General features: G+C 38.8%; 1 protein-coding gene across 1 annotated transcript in view; it reads right to left on the bottom strand.

The window, feature by feature from the left end:
- Positions 1-212: 212 nt before the first annotated feature.
- The window catches only part of LOC134608271 (neurogenic locus Notch protein-like), a 90,453-nt gene continuing 64,413 nt past the window's right edge, over positions 213-26,252 (bottom strand). Inside the window, exons 16-22 of the mRNA XM_063450966.1 lie at positions 9,374-9,469; positions 8,627-8,722; positions 7,166-7,261; positions 6,995-7,096; positions 6,678-6,783; positions 6,210-6,326; positions 213-571 (exon numbers count right to left, since the gene is read on the bottom strand). Coding sequence (XP_063307036.1) covers positions 493-571; positions 6,210-6,326; positions 6,678-6,783; positions 6,995-7,096; positions 7,166-7,261; positions 8,627-8,722; positions 9,374-9,469 — 692 coding nt within the window. The 3' untranslated portion in view covers positions 213-492. The remainder of the gene's footprint in view (positions 572-6,209; positions 6,327-6,677; positions 6,784-6,994; positions 7,097-7,165; positions 7,262-8,626; positions 8,723-9,373; positions 9,470-26,252) is intronic.

Raw genomic sequence — 26,252 nt, forward strand, 5'->3', positions numbered from 1 at the left:
TCTTTAGACACTCTTATCTCCAGCTCTATTAACACAGGAGGCTGCTGCAGACTGCAGTAGCAAATTAACAGAATAGGAGATAACAAATTCTAAATTAAGCACAGTGTGCAATAAAGGAAGGTAAACAATTTAAACTTTTTTTCTGGAAGTGTGTAGCAAGTCTGTGTGAGGCACAGAAATGAATTACTCCATAACAAAAGTGAACCAATGTGAAGTAAAAAGCAGATTACTTACATCAACAAGCACAGAAATATTAGTCTCAAATTACATTCATGAATTATTACACTTTATAGAATTATATTCTTTATTTTTTTTTTTTTAGACAACCGAATTAACGGGAGAAGGAATCGATTTATTACACATATAAATATGCCCATATATTGGTGAAGAGATCATCGGCCATGGTTGGAGTTATTTGAGGAAGATTTTGCTGGTTGCCGGAACGTGTGTTGTTACATCAAGGAATTCTGAAGTAGGTTGTAACTCCACCCCTCACACTTTGGCTCTGCTTGGGCATTGGATTTTGTAGCCAACTACATAGACCTGGACGTGAACTCGCACCTGATTAATCCTAAAATAAGACACCATGTTTAGAAAACAACATGGATCACAAGGGCAAATGTGCATTCGATGGATTAAATGTTTAAAAAAATGCTTTATGTGAGTTCCACCATACAGGGGAAAAAACAGCAGGATAAGTGGATTTTATTAAAATTATTGTTATAAATACCTATCAACTTACACCAAGGTCTACATATACTAAATACAAAGCTATAGATATAACAGAAAGGAATATAATAAGAAACCAATATAATAAAAATTTTAATTTGGGAACAAAAAACTAAACTAATAAATGTAAGTCAGATGGGTCACAGGTATCATTTATTAAATATAACGATGCCAACAGAATTTGCAAAATAGCTGTTAGAGAGGTTAAATTAGAAAAGCAAAAGTGCCACAGAGACCAATCAACTCCAAAAGATTAAACACGTGTTTCCTGAATATTGCCTCAATTTTATATTTTTGGATAAATGTTTAAAAAGATTCTGAAAATATTAACTTTTTAAAAACCATAGATAAAAAATATTAATAGATCAAGTATCAACATTATTGTTAAAATATTGTTCTAAATATGAAATCATTTTCAAAGTTTATTTAGAAATATGAAATAATTTGAAACGCTGTAGATTATCAGCAATATTTTTATCCTTCCAGGATCCTCTTTTGTGGAATAGTACGAGAGGATTGCAATACACAGGAATATGTTAATAAATTGCTATCTAAAAAGGTTACTGTATTTGTATTTAACTACAATATTATATTGCTGTGTAACTATGTTACTGCGTTACTATGTTACTATGTAACAATGTTACCATAACACCATGGTACTAGATTTCACTGTAACTACAATATTATATTGCTGTGTAACTATGTTACTGCGTTACTATGTTACTATGTAACAATGTTACCATAACACCATGGTACTAGATTTCACTGTAACTACAATATTATATTGCTGTGTAACTATGTTACTGCGTTACTATGTTACTATGTAACAATGTTACCATAACACCATGGTACTAGATTTCACTGTAACTACAATATTATATTGCTGTGTAACTATGTTACTGCGTTACTATGTTACTATGTAACAATGTTACCATAACACCATGGTACTAGATTTCACTGTAACTACAATATTATATTGCTGTGTAACTATGTTACTGGGTTACTATGTTACTATGTAACAATGTTACCATAACACCATGGTACTAGATTTCACTGTAACTACAATATTATATTGCTGTGTAACTATGTTACTGTGATACTATGTTACTATGTAACAATGTTACCATAACACCATGGTACTAGATTTCACTGTAACTACAATATTATATTGCTGTGTAACTATGTTACTGTGATACTATGTTACTATGTAACAATGTTACCATAACACCATGGTACTAGATTTCACTGTAACTACAATATTATATTGCTGTGTAACTATGTTACTGCGTTACAATGTTACTATGTAACAATGTTACCATAACACCATGGTACTAGATTTCACTATAACTACAATATTATATTGCTGTGTAACTATGTTACTGTGATACTATGTTACTATGTAACAATGTTACCATAACACCATGGTACTAGATTTCACTGTAACTACAATATTATATTGCTGTGTAACTATGTTACTGTGATACTATGTTACTATATAAAATGTTACCATAACACCATGGTACTAGATTTCACTGTAACTACAATATTATATTGCTGTGTAACTATGTTACTGTGATACTATGTTACTATATAAAATGTTACCATAACACCATGGTACTAGATTTCACTGTAACTACAATATTATATTGCTGTGTAACTATGTTACTGCGTTACTATGTTACTATGTAACAATGTTACCATAACACCATAGTACTAGATTTCACTGTAACTACAATATTATATTGCTGTGTAACTATGTTACTGCGTTACTGAGTTACTATGTTACTATGTAAAATGTTACCATAACACCATGGTACTAGATTTCACTATAACTACAATATTATATTGCTGTGTAACTATGTTACTGCGTTACTATGTAACAATGTTACCATAACACCATGGTACTAGATTTCACTGTAACTACAATATTATATTGCTGTGTAACTATGTTACTGCGTTACTATGTAACAATGTTACCATAACACCATGGTACTAGATTTCACTGCAACTACAATATTATATTGCTGTGTAACTATGTTACTGGGTTACTATGTTACTATGTAACAATGTTACCATAACACCATGGTACTAGATTTCACTATAACTATAATATTATATTGCTGTGTAACTATGTTACTGGGTTACTATGTTACTATGTAACAATGTTACCATAACACCATGGTACTAGAGTTCACTGTAACTACAATATTATATTGCTGTGTAACTATGTTACTGCGTTACTATGTAACAATGTTACCATAACACCATGGTACCAGATTTCACTGCAACTACAATATTATATTGCTGTGTAACTATGTTAATGCGTTACTGAGTTACTATGTTACTATGTAAAATGTTACCATAACACCATGGTACTAGATTTCACTATAACTACAATATTATATTGCTGTGTAACTATGTTACTGCGTTACTATGTAACAATGTTACCATAACACCATGGTACTAGATTTCACTGTAACTACAATATTATATTGCTGTGTAACTATGTTACTGCGTTACTATGTAACTATGTAACAATGTTACCATAACACCATGGTACTAGATTGCACTGCAACTACAATATTATATTGCTGTGTAACTATGTTACTGCGTTACTGCGTTACTATGTTACTATGTAACAATGTTACCATAAACTATGGTACTAGATTTCACTATAACTACAATATTATATTGCTGTGTAACTATGTTACTGCGTTACTATGTAACTATGTAACAATGTTACCATAACACCATGGTACTAGATTTCACTGTAACTACAATATTATATTGCTGTGTAACTATGTTACTGCGTTACTTTGTTACTATGTAAAATGTTACCATAACACCATGGTACTAGATTTCACTATAACTACAATATTATATCGCTGTGTAACTATGTTACTGCGTTACTATGTAACAATGTTACCATAACACCATGGTACTAGATTTCACTGTAACTACAACATTATATTGCTGTGTAACTATGTTACTGCGTTACTATGTTACTATGTAACAATGTTACCATAACACCATGGCACTAGATTTCACTGTAACTACAATATTATATTGCTGTGTAACTATGTTACTGTGATACTATGTTACTATGTAACAATGTTACCATAACACCATGGTACTAGATTTCACTGTAACTACAATATTATATTGCTGTGTAACTATGTTACTGTGATACTATGTTACTATATAAAATGTTACCATAACTCCATGGTACTAGATTTCACTGTAACTACAATATTATATTGCTGTGTAACTATGTTACTGCGTTACTATGTTACTATGTAACAATGTTACCATAACACCATAGTACTAGATTTCACTGTAACTACAATATTATATTGCTGTGTAACTATGTTACTGCGTTACTATGTTACTATGTAACAATGTTACCATAACACCATGGTACTAGATTTCACTGCAACTACAATATTATATTGCTGTGTAACTATGTTACTGCGTTACTATGTTACTATGTAACAATGTTACCATAACACCATGGTACTAGATTTCACTGTAACTACAATATTATATTGCTGTGTAACCATGTTACTGCGTTACTGCGTTACTATGTTACTATGTAACAATGTTACCATAACACTATGGAACTAGATTTCACTATAACTACAATATTATATTGCTGTGTAACTATGTTACTGCGTTACTATGTTACTATGTAAAATGTTACCATAACACCATGGTACTAGATTTCACTATAACTACAATATTATATTGCTGTGTAACTATGTTACTGCGTTACTATATAACAATGTTACCATAACACCATGTACTAGATTTCACTGCAACTACAATATTATATTGCTGTGTAACTATGTTAATGCGTTACTGAGTTACTATGTTACTATGTAAAATGTTACCATAACACCATGGTACTAGATTTCACTATAACTACAATATTATATTGCTGTGTAACTATGTTACTGTGATACTATGTTACTATGTAACAATGTTACCATAACACCAAGGTACTAGATTTCACTGTAACTACAATATTATATTGCTGTGTAACTATGTTACTGCGTTACTATGTAACTATGTAACAATGTTACCATAACACCATGGTACTAGATTGCACTGCAACTACAATATTATATTGCTGTGTAACTATGTTACTGCGTTACTGCGTTACTATGTTACTATGTAACAATGTTACCATAAACTATGGTACTAGATTTCACTATAACTACAATATTATATTGCTGTGTAACTATGTCACTGCGTTACTATGTAACTATGTAACAATGTTACCATAACACCATGGTACTAGATTTCACTGTAACTACAATATTATATTGCTGTGTAACTATGTTACTGCGTTACTTTGTTACTATGTAAAATGTTACCATAACACCATGGTACTAGATTTCACTATAACTACAATATTATATCGCTGTGTAACTATGTTACTGCGTTACTATGTAACAATGTTACCATAACACCATGGTACTAGATTTCACTGTAACTACAACATTATATTGCTGTGTAACTATGTTACTGCGTTACTATGTTACTATGTAACAATGTTACCATAACACCATGGCACTAGATTTCACTGTAACTACAATATTATATTGCTGTGTAACTATGTTACTGTGATACTATGTTACTATGTAACAATGTTACCATAACACCAAGGTACTAGATTTCACTGTAACTACAATATTATATTGCTGTGTAACTATGTTACTGTGATACTATGTTACTATATAAAATGTTACCATAACACCATGGTACTAGATTTCACTGTAACTACAATATTATATTGCTGTGTAACTATGTTACTGCGTTACTATGTTACTATGTAACAATGTTACCATAACACCATAGTACTAGATTTCACTGTAACTACAATATTATATTGCTGTGTAACTATGTTACTGCGTTACTATGTTACTATGTAACAATGTTACCATAACACCATGGTACTAGATTTCACTGCAACTACAATATTATATTGCTGTGTAACTATGTTACTGCGTTACTATGTTACTATGTAAAATGTTACCATAACACCATGGTACTAGATTTCACTATAACTACAATATTATATTGCTGTGTAACTATGTTACTGCGTTACTATGTAACAATGTTACCATAACACCATGGTACTAGATTTCACTGTAACTACAATATTATATTGCTGTGTAACTATGTTACTGCGTTACTGCGTTACTATGTTACTATGTAACAATGTTACCATAACACTATGGAACTAGATTTCACTATAACTACAATATTATATTGCTGTGTAACTATGTTACTGCGTTACTATGAAAATGTTACCATAACACCATGGTACTAGATTTCACTATAACTACAATATTATATTGCTGTGTAACTATGTTACTGCGTTACTATATAACAATGTTACCATAACACCATGGTACTAGATTTCACTGTAACTGAATGAGTGAAGTGTGACTCGTTCGCAGTTTCCAATTACGTACCGATATTTGGTGCACAGTTGGACGCCTAGCGGGCCGCATCGTTCTACGTAGCTTTCTCGCACCCCCTGTCTGATAGCCCGCGATGTGCTCACCTTTGTGGTAACAATAGGACAAGTCCTGGAAGAGGAAAACTTAAACTGACACACTTTATAAAATTACAACTCCTATCACTCCCTGCTTTCACTTCACACTCATACCGCCATTACTCACAACTTCCTATACAGACATCCCATAATCCTTCACACTCATACCGCCATTGCTCACAGCTTCCTATACAGACATCCCATAATCCTTCACACTCATACCACCATTGCTCACAGCTTCCTATACAGACATCCCATAATCCTTCACACTCATGCCGCCATTACTCAAGGCTTTCTATACTAGTATCCCATAATCCTTCACACTCATACCGCCATTGCTCACAGCTTCCTATACTGGTATCCCATAATCCTTGCCATTACTCACAGTTTTTCACATCTATGTCCGGCAGTGCCTTCTGCGCAGGCACATTTGTTAAACTGCTGGCATGTGGCCCCATGCTGACATGGGGGGACACAAGGTTCAATCACCGCTAGAGGAAAGGAGAATAGATTGAGCCATGATTTCATTAAAGGAACGGGCCTCAGACGGGCAGCAGTGGTTATGGTGCCAGGCGTGTTCTGAGACTGTTTTTGTTCCCTGCTCCTATTCATTGTTAGCTGGTTTGGGGTTTTATAAAGCAGTAAAGAAGAGTCCAGTTTATATTCAATGGTTCCCCCTTTTTGCTTCCCAAATTATCTCACCAGTCTCACACTGTGTCCCCAGGAACCCAGGTGGGCAGCGGCAGGTGTTGTACCCGATGCATTTCCCCCCATTTTCACATTTCTTCTCACAGCGTACCGGTTCTGGAAAAATAAACAGCGTGAGAACACAGACGCAGGTAACAATGCAAGCTACAGTCCATTGGTTCTTACCGATCTGGCATCGGGCACCCATCCACCCACTGGGGCACACACACTTATTGACATCAATGCATTTTCCTCCATTCAGACAGGACGGAGAGCAGACAGCTAGGGATAATAGACATTTACTTTAATTACTATAGTATTCAAAATACATACACATATATATTTATATGTCACATGATCTGCCTGATGTGCCCTCCCCTCCAGCCAGTCACTTAGATATTGTGCCCCTCGGCCGGTGCACTCTAAGGCGAGCGCCCACATATTTTACCACCTTCCTGTTTCCTTACTTTTTGGGCACAGAAGGGTGGCTTCCCTGGCGTCCAGTGAGAGCTGGCTGACCGAGGCTGATGGGAGTCTGAGACTCCAGGCTTCCTTAGTCCCTCTCTTCCTTCTTTCCTCCTCCTTTCCTCCCCATGTGGCACCCAGTTTGCTGGGAGGAAGTGACCTGAACTCACTTACTGCCTGTAGGCCATGGGGGAACTCCCAAAGTGACAGGGAGTGCAGTGCATTATTTAAAGTCCACGGGCCCCTGATTACCTCAAGGCATTGCCAGCATTGATACTGCAGCCCAACGGAAAAAATGTCCCAGCCCGGGCAGCACATTTCACATAATACACAGGGGCCCAAAAAAGTGCTGCTCGGGGTGATCCCCCCCTCCACCCCACCCTCAGCTGCTGTATTAATGACAGCAGCTGGAAGCTGGACTATAAGTACCACATATTAGGCACTGCTTAGAAAGTGAGAGCTACAGTCTAGATTTCAGTTTTGGGTCCCTTGGGTTCAAAAACTCAGCTTTGATTTAAAATGTTGTGTTGATAAATTGTGGGAAGATTTCTCGCAATTACTGCATCCAAGATGAACTTTTCTCAGGTCCTGCTGGAGATATGCTGCTGATGCACAACAGTAATATTTTAATGCATAAACACTTATACAGTACACTCACTCTCAAAAATCTCTCAAAATTCTCACAACAGTTAAATGAATTTTAGTTCATCTTATAATTGGTGCTCCCTCCCCGCAAACTGTACTGAAATATTATTTGTCTCTCCTGCTTATTAAACGGTTACTCCAAACACCATGACCACTTCATGACAGACTCCATGCACCATGACCATTAAATCACTGGTCATCATGGTGCCTTGAGTCTGTGTGTGCATCGCTGTGATTCATTGACTGCGAGTGATCAATGGCAAGATCAACTTCCTGCCTCTGTGATAAACCTGCCTACAGAGAAGCTCTGGCTCCCGATGGGGACCCGGATAACAATGCAAACTGTTGTAAAATGGTTTGCCCCGTTACCAAGGAATGGCATCAGATTACTTCTACCATCCTAACAACTACTGAGGGCTAGATTGATAATGAATCTTGAAATAGCCCTGTGACGATTGATAGTCATCCTACACCAAAAACCCAGTTTGTGAGAGTGTGGTTAATACTGATAAAGGTCTGAGATTGAAAGAGACTTACGAATCAAACACTGTCCTCCGCTGTATCCGAACGGGCACTCACACGTGTCAGGAGCAACACAACGCCCCCCATTGGCACAGGGCAGCTCACACACCGCTAAAGAGAAAAACCAAAGTCATTACATCATATGAGATGCACTCTCAGTGAAGGTGAGAATGACATGGACATTTGGGGAGAAAATGGTAAATAGAAACATAATCCTGTGGATCAATGTATAGAAATTACAGCTAAAATGAGAAGCCCGTCAATGTCACCGTTATCGAAATCTGTGATTTCAACACACATTGATTTCAAAAATGTAAAGTCACAGTAACCAAAGTCAATGTATCACAGACTTCGAGAATGTTTCCAGATCGGTTATTTTGACCTTACATTTCAAATTGACCGTCAGATCATTTTGAATTCTCACTTTAGTGAATAACTTGCATGTCTACTAAATTGGGCATTTGTAAAATGAGCAGCCATTCTATTCCCTCTGGGAACCTGGCAATACCTATCCTCCCTAATACACAAGTATGTTCCATCCATGATAATATCCATTCTATTCTATTCCCTCTGGGAACCTGGCAATACATTAATCTATTATAATATCCAGGCTCCAGGGTGTGACTTTGGGTTTATCTCAAAAAGTTCTGTCTGACAGCCAGGTTCTGCCCTCCCAGGTAGGTCCCTATATAGATAGAAAAGCTCTGTCTGGCAGGCAGGTTCTGCCCTCCCAGGTGAGTGTTATATAGATAGAAAACCTACCTGTCTGACAGCCGGGACCAGCCCATCCAGTTGGACACTGGCACATGTTATGTCGCATGCAGGTTCCTCCATGACCACAAGGAGGGGAGCACATTGCTGGGAGGAGATAAAAAAATATATTATTTCTTGAATTGTCGAATGTGAGTCATGTGAGTCATCTGGGTCACAAAATAAATAACCAGCACATTTCTCATCTTCTTGCCTGCAGTACTATCTGTTGTTAAACCCAAAATGTTCTTATATTATTTAGGTGTCCATCATGGCCCGTGACAGCCAACAGACTAATAATCACATCTTCCTGTTTTATATCCCACCATATTCAGTCTGTGCCGTCTGTTTATACCATGTTTTATATCCCGCCATATTCAGTCTGTGCCGTCTGTTTATACCATGTTTTATATACGGCCATATTCAGTCTGTGCCGTCTGTTTATACCATGTTTTATATCTCCCCATATTCAGTCTGTGCCGTCTGTTTATACCATGTTTTATATCCGGCCATATTCAGTCTGTGCCGTCTGTTTATACCATGTTTTATATCCCACCATATTCAGTCTGTGCCGTCTGTTTATACCATGTTTTATATCTCGCCATATTCAGTCTGTGCCGTCTGTTTATACCATGTTTTATATCCCGCCACATTCAGTCTGTGCCGTCTCTTTATACCATGTTTTATATCCGGCCATATTCAGTCTGTGCCGTCTGTTTATACCATGTTTTATATCCCGCCATATTCAGTCTGTGCCGTCTGTTTATACCATGTTTTATATCCCGCCATATTCAGTCTGTGCCGTCTGTTTATACCATGTTTTATATCCCGCCATATTCAGTCTGTGCCGTCTGTTTATACAATGTTTTATATCCCGCCATATTCAGTCTGTGCCGTCTGTTTATACCATGTTTTATATCCCGCCACATTCAGTCTGTGCCGTCTCTTTATACCATGTTTTATATCCCGCTATATTCAGTCTGTGCCGTCTGTTTATACCATGTTTTATATCCAGCCATATTCAGTCTGTGCCGTCTGTTTATACCATGTTTTATATCCCGCTATATTCAGTCTGTGCCGCCTGTTTATACCATGTTTTATATCCCACCATATTCAGTCTGTGCCGTCTGTTTATACCATGTTTTATATCCCGCCATATTCAGTCTGTGCCGTCTGTTTATACCATGTTTTATATCCCACCATATTCAGTCTGTGCCGCCTGTTTATACCATGTTTTATATCCCGCCATATTCAGTCTGTGCCGTCTCTTTATACCTTGTTTTATATCTCGCCATATTCAGTCAGTGCCGTCTGTTTATACCATGTTTTATATCTCCCCATATTCAGTCTGTGCCGTCTGTTTATACCATGTTTTATATCCCGCTATATTCAGTCTGTGCCGCCTGTTTATACCATGTTTTATATCCCGCCATATTCAGTCTGTGCCGTCTGTTTATACCATGTTTTATATCCCGCCATATTCAGTCTGTGCCGTCTGTTTATACCATGTTTTATATCCCGCCATATTCAGTCTGTGCCGTCTGTTTATACCATGTTTTATATCCCGCCATATTCAGTCTGTGCCGTCTGTTTATACCATGTTTTATATCCCACCATATTCAGTCTGTGCCGTCTGTTTATACCATGTTTTATATCCCGCCATATTCAGTCTGTGCCGCCTGTTTATACCATGTTTTATATCCCGCCATATTCAGTCTGTGCCGTCTGTTTATACCATGTTTTATATCCCGCCATATTCAGTCTGTGCCGTCTGTTTATACCATGTTTTATATCTCGCCATATTCAGTCTGTGCCGTCTGTTTATACCATGTTTTATATCCCACCATATTCAGTCTGTGCCGTCTGTTTATACCATGTTTTATATCCGGCCATATTCAGTCTGTGCCGTCTGTTTATACCATGTTTTATATCCGGCTATATTCAGTCTGTGCCGTCTGTTTATACCATGTTTTATATCTCCCCATATTCAGTCTGTGCCGTCTGTTTATACCATGTTTTATATCCGGCCATATTCAGTCTGTGCCGTCTGTTTATACCATGTTTTATATCCGCCATATTCAGTCTGTGCCGTCTGTTTATACCATGTTTTATATCCCGCCATATTCAGTCTGTGCCGTCTGTTTATACCATGTTTTATATCCGGCCATATTCAGTCTGTGCCGTCTGTTTATACCATGTTTTATATCCCGCCATATTCAGTCTGTGCCGTCTGTTTATACCATGTTTTATATCTCCCCATATTCAGTCTGTGCCGTCTGTTTATACCATGTTTTATATCCAGCCATATTCAGTCTGTGCCGTCTGTTTATACCATGTTTTATATCCCGCCATATTCAGTCTGTGCCGTCTGTTTATACCATGTTTTATATCCGGCCATATTCAGTCTGTGCCGTCTGTTTATACCATGTTTTATATCTCGCCATATTCAGTCTGTGCCGTCTGTTTATACCATGTTTTATATCTCGCCATATTCAGTCTGTGCCGTCTGTTTATACCATGTTTTATATCCGGCCATATTCAGTCTGTGCCGTCTGTTTATACCATGTTTTATATCCCGCCACATTCAGTCTGTGCCGTCTCTTTATACCATGTTTTATATCCGGCCATATTCAGTCTGTGCCGTCTGTTTATACCATGTTTTATATCCCGCCATATTCAGTCTGTGCCGTCTGTTTATACCATGTTTTATATCCCGCCATATTCAGTCTGTGCCGTCTGTTTATACAATGTTTTATATCCCGCCATATTCAGTCTGTGCCGTCTGTTTATACCATGTTTTATATCCCGCCACATTCAGTCTGTGCCGTCTCTTTATACCATGTTTTATATCTCCCCATATTCAGTCTGTGCCGTCTGTTTATACCATGTTTTATATCTCCCCATATTCAGTCTGTGCCGTCTGTTTATACCATGTTTTATATCCCGCCATATTCAGTCTGTGCCGTCTGTTTATACCATGTTTTATATCCCACCATATTCAGTCTGTGCCGTCTGTTTATACCATGTTTTATATCCCGCCATATTCAGTCTGTGCCGTCTGTTTATACCATGTTTTATATCCCACCATATTCAGTCTGTGCCGCCTGTTTATACCATGTTTTATATCCCGCCATATTCAGTCTGTGCCGTCTGTTTATACCATGTTTTATATCCCACCATATTCAGTCTGTGCCGCCTGTTTATACCATGTTTTATATCCCACCATATTCAGTCTGTGCCGCCTGTTTATACCATGTTTTATATCCAGCCATATTCAGTCTGTGCCGTCTGTTTATACCATGTTTTATATCTCCCCATATTCAGTCTGTGCCGTCTGTTTATACCATGTTTTATATCCCGCCATATTCAGTCTGTGCCGTCTGTTTATACCATGTTTTATATCCCGCCATATTCAGTCTGTGCCGTCTGTTTATACCATGTTTTATATCCCACCATATTCAGTCTGTGCCGCCTGTTTATACCATGTTTTATATCCCGCCATATTCAGTCTGTGCCGTCTGTTTATACCATGTTTTATATCCCACCATATTCAGTCTGTGCCGTCTGTTTATACCATGTTTTATATCCCGCCATATTCAGTCTGTGCCGTCTGTTTATACCATGTTTTATATCCCACCATATTCAGTCTGTGCCGCCTGTTTATACCATGTTTTATATCCCGCCATATTCAGTCTGTGCCGTCTCTTTATACCATGTTTTATATCTCGGCATATTCAGTCAGTGCCGTCTGTTTATACCATGTTTTATATCCCGCCATATTCAGTCTGTGCCGTCTGTTTATACCATGTTTTATATCCCGCCATATTCAGTCTGTGCCGTCTGTTTATACCATGTTTTATATCCCGCCATATTCAGTCTGTGCCGTCTGTTTATACCATGTTTTATATCCCGCCATATTCAGTCTGTGCCGTCTGTTTATACCATGTTTTATATCCCACCATATTCAGTCTGTGCCGTCTGTTTATACCATGTTTTATATCCCGCCATATTCAGTCTGTGCCGCCTTTTTATACCATGTTTTATATCCCGCCATATTCAGTCTGTGCCGTCTGTTTATACCATGTTTTATATCCCGCCATATTCAGTCTGTGCCGTCTGTTTATACCATGTTTTATATCTCGCCATATTCAGTCTGTGCCGTCTGTTTATACCATGTTTTATATCCCACCATATTCAGTCTGTGCCGTCTGTTTATACCATGTTTTATATCCGGCTATATTCAGTCTGTGCCGTCTGTTTATACCATGTTTTATATCTCCCCATATTCAGTCTGTGCCGTCTGTTTATACCATGTTTTATATCCGGCCATATTCAGTCTGTGCCGTCTGTTTATACCATGTTTTATATCCGCCATATTCAGTCTGTGCCGTCTGTTTATACCATGTTTTATATCCCGCCATATTCAGTCTGTGCCGTCTGTTTATACCATGTTTTATATCCGGCCATATTCAGTCTGTGCCGTCTGTTTATACCATGTTTTATATCCCGCCATATTCAGTCTGTGCCGTCTGTTTATACCATGTTTTATATCCCGCCATATTCAGTCTGTGCCGTCTGTTTATACCATGTTTTATATCCGGCCATATTCAGTCTGTGCCGTCTGTTTATACCATGTTTTATATCTCGCCATATTCAGTCTGTGCCGTCTGTTTATACCATGTTTTATATCTCGCCATATTCAGTCTGTGCCGTCTGTTTATACCATGTTTTATATCCGGCCATATTCAGTCTGTGCCGTCTGTTTATACCATGTTTTATATCCCGCCATATTCAGTCTGTGCCGTCTGTTTATACCATGTTTTATATCTCGCCATATTCAGTCTGTGCCGTCTGTTTATACCATGTTTTATATCTCCCCATATTCAGTCTGTGCCGTCTGTTTATACCATGTTTTATATCCGGCCATATTCAGTATGTGCCGTCTGTTTATACCATGTTTTATATCTCCCCATATTCAGTCTGTGCCGTCTGTTTATACCATGTTTTATATCCCGCCATATTCATTCTGTGCCGTCTGTTTATACCATGTTTTATATCTCGCCATATTCAGTCTGTGCCGTCTGTTTATACCATGTTTTATATCTCCCCATATTCAGTCTGTGCCGTCTGTTTATACCATGTTTTATATCTCCCCATATTCAGTCTGTGCCGTCTGTTTATACCATGTTTTATATCCCGCCATATTCAGTCTGTGCCGTCTGTTTATACCATGTTTTATATCCCGCCATATTCAGTCTGTGCCGTCTGTTTATACCATGTTTTATATCCTGCCATATTCAGTCTGTGCCGTCTGTTTATACCATGTTTTATATCTCCCCATATTCAGTCTGTGCGTCTGTTTATACCATGTTTTATTTCCCGCCATATTCAGTCTGTGCCGTCTGTTTATACCATGTTTTATATCCCGCCATATTCAGTCTGTGCCGTCTGTTTATACCATGTTTTATATCTCGCCATATTCAGTCTGTGCCGTCTGTTAATACCATGTTTTATATCCCGCCATATTCAGTCTGTGCCGTCTCTTTATACCATGTTTTATATCCCGCCATATTCAGTCTGTGCCGCCTGTTTATACCATGTTTTATATCCCGCCATATTCAGTCTGTGCCGTCTGTTTATACCATGTTTTATATCTCCCCATATTCAGTCTGTGCCGTCTGTTAATACCATGTTTTATATCTCCCCATATTCAGTCTGTGCCTTCTGTTTATACCATGTTTTATATCCCGCCATATTCAGTCTGTGCCGTCTCTTTATACCATGTTTTATATCCCGCCATATTCAGTCTGTGCCGCCTGTTTATACCATGTTTTATATCCCGCCATATTCAGTCTGTGCCGTCTGTTTATACCATGTTTTATATCCCGCCATATTCAGTCTGTGCCGTCTGTTTATACCATGTTTTATATCTCGCCATATTCAGTCTGTGCCGTCTGTTTATACCATGTTTTATATCCCACCATATTCAGTCTGTGCCGTCTGTTTATACCATGTTTTATATCCGGCTATATTCAGTCTGTGCCGTCTGTTTATACCATGTTTTATATCTCCCCATATTCAGTCTGTGCCGTCTGTTTATACCATGTTTTATATCCGGCCATATTCAGTCTGTGCCGTCTGTTTATACCATGTTTTATATCCGCCATATTCAGTCTGTGCCGTCTGTTTATACCATGTTTTATATCCCGCCATATTCAGTCTGTGCCGTCTGTTTATACCATGTTTTATATCCGGCCATATTCAGTCTGTGCCGTCTGTTTATACCATGTTTTATATCCCGCCATATTCAGTCTGTGCCGTCTGTTTATACCATGTTTTATATCCCGCCATATTCAGTCTGTGCCGTCTGTTTATACCATGTTTTATATCCGGCCATATTCAGTCTGTGCCGTCTGTTTATACCATGTTTTATATCTCGCCATATTCAGTCTGTGCCGTCTGTTTATACCATGTTTTATATCTCGCCATATTCAGTCTGTGCCGTCTGTTTATACCATGTTTTATATCCGCCATATTCAGTCTGTGCCGTCTGTTTATACCATGTTTTATATCCGGCTATATTCAGTCTGTGCCGTCTGTTTATACCATGTTTTATATCTCCCCATATTCAGTCTGTGCCGTCTGTTTATACCATGTTTTATATCCGGCCATATTCAGTCTGTGCCGTCTGTTTATACCATGTTTTATATCCGCCATATTCAGTCTGTGCCGTCTGTTTATACCATGTTTTATATCCCGCCATATTCAGTCTGTGCCGTCTGTTTATACCATGTTTTATATCCGGCCATATTCAGTCTGTGCCGTCTGTTTATACCATGTTTTATATCCCGCCATATTCAGTCTGTGCCGTCTGTTTATACCATGTTTTATATCCCGCCATATTCAGTCTGTGCCGTCTGTTTATACCATGTTTTATATCCGGCCATATTCAGTCTGTGCCGTCTGTTTATACCATGTTTTATATCTCGCCATATTCAGTCTGTGCCGTCTGTTTATACCATGTTTTATATCTCGCCATATTCAGTCTGTGCCGTCTGTTTATACCATGTTTTATATCCGGCCATATTCAGTCTGTGCCGTCTGTTTATACCATGTTTTATATCCCGCCATATTCAGTCTGTGCCGTCTGTTTATACCATGTTTTATATCTCGCCATATTCAGTCTGTGCCGTCTGTTTATACCATGTTTTATATCTCCCCATATTCAGTCTGTGCCGTCTGTTTATACCATGTTTTATATCCGGCCATATTCAGTATGTGCCGTCTGTTTATACCATGTTTTATATCTCCCCATATTCAGTCTGTGCCGTCTGTTTATACCATGTTTTATATCCCGCCATATTCATTCTGTGCCGTCTGTTTATACCATGTTTTATATCTCGCCATATTCAGTCTGTGCCGTCTGTTTATACCATGTTTTATATCTCCCCATATTCAGTCTGTGCCGTCTGTTTATACCATGTTTTATATCTCCCCATATTCAGTCTGTGCCGTCTGTTTATACCATGTTTTATATCCCGCCATATTCAGTCTGTGCCGTCTGTTTATACCATGTTTTATATCCCGCCATATTCAGTCTGTGCCGTCTGTTTATACCATGTTTTATATCCTGCCATATTCAGTCTGTGCCGTCTGTTTATACCATGTTTTATATCTCCCCATATTCAGTCTGTGCGTCTGTTTATACCATGTTTTATTTCCCGCCATATTCAGTCTGTGCCGTCTGTTTATACCATGTTTTATATCCCGCCATATTCAGTCTGTGCCGTCTGTTTATACCATGTTTTATATCTCGCCATATTCAGTCTGTGCCGTCTGTTAATACCATGTTTTATATCCCGCCATATTCAGTCTGTGCCGTCTCTTTATACCATGTTTTATATCCCGCCATATTCAGTCTGTGCCGCCTGTTTATACCATGTTTTATATCCCGCCATATTCAGTCTGTGCCGTCTGTTTATACCATGTTTTATATCTCCCCATATTCAGTCTGTGCCGTCTGTTAATACCATGTTTTATATCTCCCCATATTCAGTCTGTGCCTTCTGTTTATACCATGTTTTATATCCCGCCATATTCAGTCTGTGCCGTCTCTTTATACCATGTTTTATATCCCGCCATATTCAGTCTGTGCCGCCTGTTTATACCATGTTTTATATCCCGCCATATTCAGTCTGTGCCGTCTGTTTATACCATGTTTTATATCCCGCCATATTCAGTCTGTGCCGTCTGTTTATACCATGTTTTATATCTCGCCATATTCAGTCTGTGCCGTCTGTTTATACCATGTTTTATATCCCACCATATTCAGTCTGTGCCGTCTGTTTATACCATGTTTTATATCCGGCTATATTCAGTCTGTGCCGTCTGTTTATACCATGTTTTATATCTCCCCATATTCAGTCTGTGCCGTCTGTTTATACCATGTTTTATATCCGGCCATATTCAGTCTGTGCCGTCTGTTTATACCATGTTTTATATCCGCCATATTCAGTCTGTGCCGTCTGTTTATACCATGTTTTATATCCCGCCATATTCAGTCTGTGCCGTCTGTTTATACCATGTTTTATATCCGGCCATATTCAGTCTGTGCCGTCTGTTTATACCATGTTTTATATCCCGCCATATTCAGTCTGTGCCGTCTGTTTATACCATGTTTTATATCCTGCCATATTCAGTCTGTGCCGTCTGTTTATACCATGTTTTATATCTCCCCATATTCAGTCTGTGCGTCTGTTTATACCATGTTTTATTTCCCGCCATATTCAGTCTGTGCCGTCTGTTTATACCATGTTTTATATCCCGCCATATTCAGTCTGTGCCGTCTGTTTATACCATGTTTTATATCTCGCCATATTCAGTCTGTGCCGTCTGTTAATACCATGTTTTATATCCCGCCATATTCAGTCTGTGCCGTCTCTTTATACCATGTTTTATATCCCGCCATATTCAGTCTGTGCCGCCTGTTTATACCATGTTTTATATCCCGCCATATTCAGTCTGTGCCGTCTGTTTATACCATGTTTTATATCTCCCCATATTCAGTCTGTGCCGTCTGTTAATACCATGTTTTATATCTCCCCATATTCAGTCTGTGCCTTCTGTTTATACCATGTTTTATATCCCGCCATATTCAGTCTGTGCCGTCTCTTTATACCATGTTTTATATCCCGCCATATTCAGTCTGTGCCGCCTGTTTATACCATGTTTTATATCCCGCCATATTCAGTCTGTGCCGTCTGTTTATACCATGTTTTATATCCCGCCATATTCAGTCTGTGCCGTCTGTTTATACCATGTTTTATATCTCGCCATATTCAGTCTGTGCCGTCTGTTTATACCATGTTTTATATCCCACCATATTCAGTCTGTGCCGTCTGTTTATACCATGTTTTATATCCGGCTATATTCAGTCTGTGCCGTCTGTTTATACCATGTTTTATATCTCCCCATATTCAGTCTGTGCCGTCTGTTTATACCATGTTTTATATCCGGCCATATTCAGTCTGTGCCGTCTGTTTATACCATGTTTTATATCCGCCATATTCAGTCTGTGCCGTCTGTTTATACCATGTTTTATATCCCGCCATATTCAGTCTGTGCCGTCTGTTTATACCATGTTTTATATCCGGCCATATTCAGTCTGTGCCGTCTGTTTATACCATGTTTTATATCCCGCCATATTCAGTCTGTGCCGTCTGTTTATACCATGTTTTATATCTCCCCATATTCAGTCTGTGCCGTCTGTTTATACCATGTTTTATATCCGGCCATATTCAGTCTGTGCCGTCTGTTTATACCATGTTTTATATCTCGCCATATTCAGTCTGTGCCGTCTGTTTATACCATGTTTTATATCTCGCCATATTCAGTCTGTGCCGTCTGTTTATACCATGTTTTATATCCGGCCATATTCAGTCTGTGCCGTCTGTTTATACCATGTTTTATATCCCGCCATATTCAGTCTGTGCCGTCTGTTTATACCATGTTTTATATCTCGCCATATTCAGTCTGTGCCGTCTGTTTATACCATGTTTTATATCTCCCCATATTCAGTCTGTGCCGTCTGTTTATACCATGTTTTATATCCGGCCATATTCAGTATGTGCCGTCTGTTTATACCATGTTTTATATCTCCCCATATTCAGTCTGTGCCGTCTGTTTATACCATGTTTTATATCCCGCCATATTCATTCTGTGCCGTCTGTTTATACCATGTTTTATATCTCGCCATATTCAGTCTGTGCCGTCTGTTTATACCATGTTTTATATCTCCCCATATTCAGTCTGTGCCGTCTGTTTATACCATGTTTTATATCCCGCCATATTCAGTCTGTGCCGTCTGTTTATACCATGTTTTATATCCCGCCATATTCAGTCTGTGCCGTCTGTTTATACCATGTTTTATATCCTGCCATATTCAGTCTGTGCCGTCTGTTTATACCATGTTTTATATCTCCCCATATTCAGTCTGTGCGTCTGTTTATACCATGTTTTATTTCCCGCCATATTCAGTCTGTGCCGTCTGTTTATACCATGTTTTATATCCCGCCATATTCAGTCTGTGCCGTCTGTTTATACCATGTTTTATATCTCGCCATATTCAGTCTGTGCCGTCTGTTAATACCATGTTTTATATCCCGCCATATTCAGTCTGTGCCGTCTCTTTATACCATGTTTTATATCCCGCCATATTCAGTCTGTGCCGCCTGTTTATACCATGTTTTATATCCCGCCATATTCAGTCTGTGCCGTCTGTTTATACCATGTTTTATATCTCCCCATATTCAGTCTGTGCCGTCTGTTAATACCATGTTTTATATCTCCCCATATTCAGTCTGTGCCTTCTGTTTATACCATGTTTTATATCCCGCCATATTCAGTCTGTGCCGTCTCTTTATACCATGTTTTATATCCCGCCATATTCAGTCTGTGCCGCCTGTTTATACCATGTTTTATATCCCGCCATATTCAGTCTGTGCCGTCTGTTTATACCATGTTTTATATCTCCCCATATTCAGTCTGTGCCTTCTGTTTATACCATGTTTTATATCCCGCCATATTCAGTCTGTGCCGTCTCTTTATACCATGTTTTATATCCCGCCATATTCAGTCTGTGCCGCCTGTTTATACCATGTTTTATATCCCGCCATATTCAGTCTGTGCCGTCTGTTTATACCATGTTTTATATCCCGCCATATTCAGTCTGTGCCGTCTGTTTATACCATGTTTTATATCCCGCCATATTCAGTCTGTGCCGTCTGTTTATACCATGTTTTATATCCCGCCATATTCAGTCTGTGTCGTCTGTTTATACCATGTTTTATATCTCCCCATATTCAGTCTGTGTCGTCTGTTTATACCATGTTTTATATCCCGCCATATTCAGTCTGTGCCGTCTGTTTATACCATGTTTTATATCCCGCCATATTCAGTCTGTGCCGTCTGTTTATACCATGTTTTATATCTCGCCATATTCAGTCTGTGCTGTCTGTTTATACCATGTTTTATATCCAGCCATATTCAGTCTGTGCCGTCTGTTTATACCATGTTTTATATCCGGCCATATTCAGTCTGTGCCGTCTGTTTATACCATGTTTTATATCCCGCCATATTCAGTCTGTGCCGTCTGTTTATACCATGTTTTATATCCCGCCATATTCAGTCTATGCTGTCTGTTTATACCATGTTTTATATCTCGCCATATTCAGTCTGTGCCGTCTGTTTATACCATGTTTTATATCCCGCCATATTCAGTCTGTGCCGTCTGTTTATACCATGTTTTATATCTCCCCATATTCAGTCTGTGCCATCTGTTTATACCATGTTTTATATCCCGCCATATTCAGTCTGTGCCGTCTGTTTATACCATGTTTTATATCTCCCCATATTCAGTCTGTGTCGTCTGTTTATACCATGTTTTATATCCCGCCATATTCAGTCTGTGCCGTCTGTTTATACCATGTTTTATATCCCGCCATATTCAGTCTGTGCCGTCTGTTTATACCATGTTTTATATCTCGCCATATTCAGTCTGTGCCGTCTGTTTATACCATGTTTTATATCCCGCCATATTCAGTCTGTGCCGTCTGTTTATACCATGTTTTATATCCGGCCATATTCAGTCTGTGCCGCCTGTTTATACCATGTTTTATATCTCCCCATATTCAGTCTGTGCCGTCTGTTTATACCATGTTTTATATCTCCCCATATTCAGTCTGTGCCGTCTGTTTATACCATGTTTTATATCTCCCCATATTCAGTCTGTGCCGTCTGTTTATACCATGTTTTATATCTCGCCATATTCAGTCTGTGCCGTCTGTTTATACCATGTTTTATATCCGGCCATATTCAGTCTGTGCCGTCTGTTTATACCATGTTTTATATCCCGCCATATTCAGTCTGTGCCGTCTGTTTATACCATGTTTTATATCCCGCCATATTCAGTCTGTGCCGCCTGTTTATACCATGTTTTATATCTCCCCATATTCAGTCTGTGCCGTCTGTTTATACCATGTTTTATATCTCCCCATATTCAGTCTGTGCCGTCTGTTTATACCATGTTTTATATCCCCCCATATTCAGTCTGTGCCGTCTGTTTATACCATGTTTTATATCCGGCCATATTCAGTCTGTGCCGCCTGTTTATACCATGTTTTATATCTCCCCATATTCAGTCTGTGCCGTCTGTTTATACCATGTTTTATCTCCCCATATTCAGTCTGTGCCGTCTGTTTATACCATGTTTTATATCTCCCCATATTCAGTCTGTGCCGTCTGTTTATACCATGTTTTATATCTCGCCATATTCAGTCTGTGCCGTCTGTTTATACCATGTTTTATATCTCGCCATATTCAGTCTGTGCCGTCTGTTTATACCATGTTTTATATCCCGCCATATTCAGTCTGTGCCGTCTGTTTATACCATGTTTTATATCTCCCCATATTCAGTCTGTGTCGTCTGTTTATACCATGTTTTATATCCCGCCATATTCAGTCTGTGCCGTCTGTTTATACCATGTTTTATATCCCGCCATATTCAGTCTGTGCTGTCTGTTTATACCATGTTTTATATCCGGCCATATTCAGTCTGTGCCGTCTGTTTATACCATGTTTTATATCTCGCCATATTCAGTCTGTGCCGTCTGTTTATACCATGTTTTATATCTCGCCATATTCAGTCTGTGCCGTCTGTTTATACCATGTTTTATATCCCGCCATATTCAGTCTGTGCCGTCTGTTTATACCATGTTTTATATCCCGCCATATTCAGTCTGTGCCGTCTGTTTATACCATGTTTTATATCCCGCCATATTCAGTATGTGCCGTCTGTTTATACCATGTTTTATATCCCGCCATATTCAGTCTGTGCCGTCTGTTTATACCATGTTTTATATCTCCCCATATTCAGTCTGTGCCGTCTGTTTATACCATGTTTTATATCTCCCCATATTCAGTCTGTGCCGTCTGTTTATACCATGTTTTATATCTCGCCATATTCAGTCTGTGCCGTCTGTTTATACCATGTTTTATATCTCGCCATATTCAGTCAGTGCCGTCTGTTTATACCATGTTTTATATCTCCCCATATTCAGTCTGTGCCGTCTGTTTATTCCATGTTTTATATCCCGCCATATTCAGTCTGTGCCGTCTGTTTATACCATGTTTTATATCCCGCCATATTCAGTCTGTGCCGTCTGTTTATACCATGTTTTATATCCCGCCATATTCAGTCTGTGCCGTCTCTTTATACCATGTTTTATATCCCGCCATATTCAGTCTGTGCCGTCTGTTTATACCATGTTTTATATCCCGCCATATTCAGTCTGTGCCGCCTGTTTATACCATGTTTTATATCCCGCTATATTCAGTCTGTGCCGTCTGTTTATACCATGTTTTATATCTCGCCATATTCAGTCTGTGCCGTCTGTTTATACCATGTTTTATATCTCCCCATATTCAGTCTGTGCCGTCTGTTTATACCATGTTTTATATCTCCCCATATTCAGTCTGTGCCGTCTGTTTATACCATGTTTTATATCCCGCCATATTCAGTCTGTGCCGTCTGTTTATACCATGTTTTATATCCCGCCATATTCAGTCTGTGCCGTCTGTTTATACCATGTTTTATATCTCGCCATATTCAGTCTGTGCCGTCTGTTTATACCATGTTTTATATCTCGCCATATTCAGTCTGTGCCGTCTGTTTATACCATGTTTTATATCCCGCCATATTCAGTCTGTGCCGTCTGTTTATACCATGTTTTATATCTCCCCATATTCAGTCTGTGCCGTCTGTTTATACCATGTTTTATATCTCCCCATATTCAGTCTGTGCCGTCTGTTTATACCATGTTTTATATCTCCCCATATTCAGTCTGTGCCGTCTGTTTATACCATGTTTTATATCTCGCCATATTCAGTCTGTGCCGTCTGTTTATACCATGTTTTATATCTCGCCATATTCAGTCAGTGCCGTCTGTTTATACCATGTTTTATATCTCCCCATATTCAGTCTGTGCCGTCTGTTTATTCCATGTTTTATATCCCGCCATATTCAGTCTGTGCCGTCTGTTTATACCATGTTTTATATCCCGCCATATTCAGTCTGTGCCGTCTGTTTATACCATGTTTTATATCCCGCCATATTCAGTCTGTGCCGTCTCTTTATACCATGTTTTATATCCCGCCATATTCAGTCTGTGCCGTCTGTTTATACCATGTTTTATATCCCGCCATATTCAGTCTGTGCCGCCTGTTTATACCATGTTTTATATCCCGCTATATTCAGTCTGTGCCGTCTGTTTATACCATGTTTTATATCCCGCCATATTCAGTCTGTGCCGTCTGTTTATACCATGTTTTATATCTCCCCATATTCAGTCTGTGCCGTCTGTTTATACCATGTTTTATATCTCCCCATATTCAGTCTGTGCCGTCTGTTTATACCATGTTTTATATCCCGCCATATTCAGTCTGTGCCGTCTGTTTATACCATGTTTTATATCCCGCCATATTCAGTCTGTGCCGTCTGTTTATACCATGTTTTATATCCCGCCATATTCAGTCTGTGCCGTCTGTTTATACCATGTTTTATATCCCGCCATATTCAGTCTGTGCCGTCTGTTTATACCATGTTTTATATCTCCCCATATTCAGTCTGTGCCGTCTGTTTATACCATGTTTTATATCCCGCCATATTCAGTCTGTGCCGTCTGTTTATACCATGTTTTATATCTCCCCATATTCAGTCTGTGCCGTCTGTTTATACCATGTTTTATATCCCACCATATTCAGTCTGTGCCGTCTCTTTATACCATGTTTTATATCCGGCCATATTCAGTCTGTGCCGTCTGTTTATACCATGTTTTATATCTCCCCATATTCAGTCTGTGCCGTCTGTTTATACCATGTTTTATATCCCGCCATATTCAGTCTGTGCCGTCTGTTTATTCCATGTTTTATATCCCGCCATATTCAGTCTGTGCCGCCTGTTTATACCATGTTTTATATCTCGCCATATTCAGTCTGTGCCGTCTCTTTATACCATGTTTTATATCCCGCCATATTCAGTCTGTGCCGTCTCTTTATACCATGTTTTATATCCCGCCATATTCAGTCTGTGCCGCCTGTTTATACCATGTTTTATATCCCGCCATATTCAGTCTGTGCCGTCTGTTTATACCATGTTTTATATCCCGCCATATTCAGTCTGTGCCGTCTGTTTATACCATGTTTTATATACCGCCATATTCAGTCTGTGCCGTCTGTTTATACCATGTTTTATATCCCGCCATATTCAGTCTGTGCCGTCTGTTTATACCATGTTTTATATCCGGCCATATTCAGTCTGTGCCGTCTGTTTATACCATGTTTTATATCTCGCCATATTCAGTCTGTGCCGTCTGTTTATACCATGTTTTATATCTCCCCATATTCAGTCAGTGCCGTCTGTTTATACCATGTTTTATATCTCGCCATATTCAGTCTGTGCCGTCTGTTTATACCATGTTTTATATCTCCCCATATTCAGTCTGTGCCGTCTGTTTATACCATGTTTTATATCTCCCCATATTCAGTCTGTGCCGCCTGTTTATACCATGTTTTATATCTCCCCATATTCAGTCTGTGCCGTCTGTTTATACCATGTTTTATCTCCCCATATTCAGTCTGTGCCGTCTGTTTATACCATGTTTTATATCTCCCCATATTCAGTCTGTGCCGTCTGTTTATACCATGTTTTATATCTCGCCATATTCAGTCTGTGCCGTCTGTTTATACCATGTTTTATATCTCGCCATATTCAGTCTGTGCCGTCTGTTTATACCATGTTTTATATCCCGCCATATTCAGTCTGTGCCGTCTGTTTATACCATGTTTTATATCCCGCTATATTCAGTCTGTGCCGTCTCTTTATACCATGTTTTATATCCCGCCATATTCAGTCTGTGCTGTCTGTTTATACCATGTTTTATATCTCCCCATATTCAGTCTGTGCCGCCTGTTTATACCATGTTTTATATCTCCCCATATTCAGTCTGTGCCGTCTGTTTATACCATGTTTTATATCTCCCCATATTCAGTCTGTGCCGTCTGTTTATACCATGTTTTATATCTCCCCATATTCAGTCTGTGCCGTCTGTTTATACCATGTTTTATATCTCGCCATATTCAGTCTGTGCCGTCTGTTTATACCATGTTTTATATCTCGCCATATTCAGTCAGTGCCGTCTGTTTATACCATGTTTTATATCTCCCCATATTCAGTCTGTGCCGTCTGTTTATTCCATGTTTTATATCCCGCCATATTCAGTCTGTGCCGCCTGTTTATACCATGTTTTATATCTCGCCATATTCAGTCTGTGCCGTC

The sequence above is a fragment of the Pelobates fuscus genome, chromosome 4 (genome assembly GCF_036172605.1).
Source record: "Pelobates fuscus isolate aPelFus1 chromosome 4, aPelFus1.pri, whole genome shotgun sequence".
Taxonomy (NCBI): domain Eukaryota; kingdom Metazoa; phylum Chordata; class Amphibia; order Anura; family Pelobatidae; genus Pelobates; species Pelobates fuscus.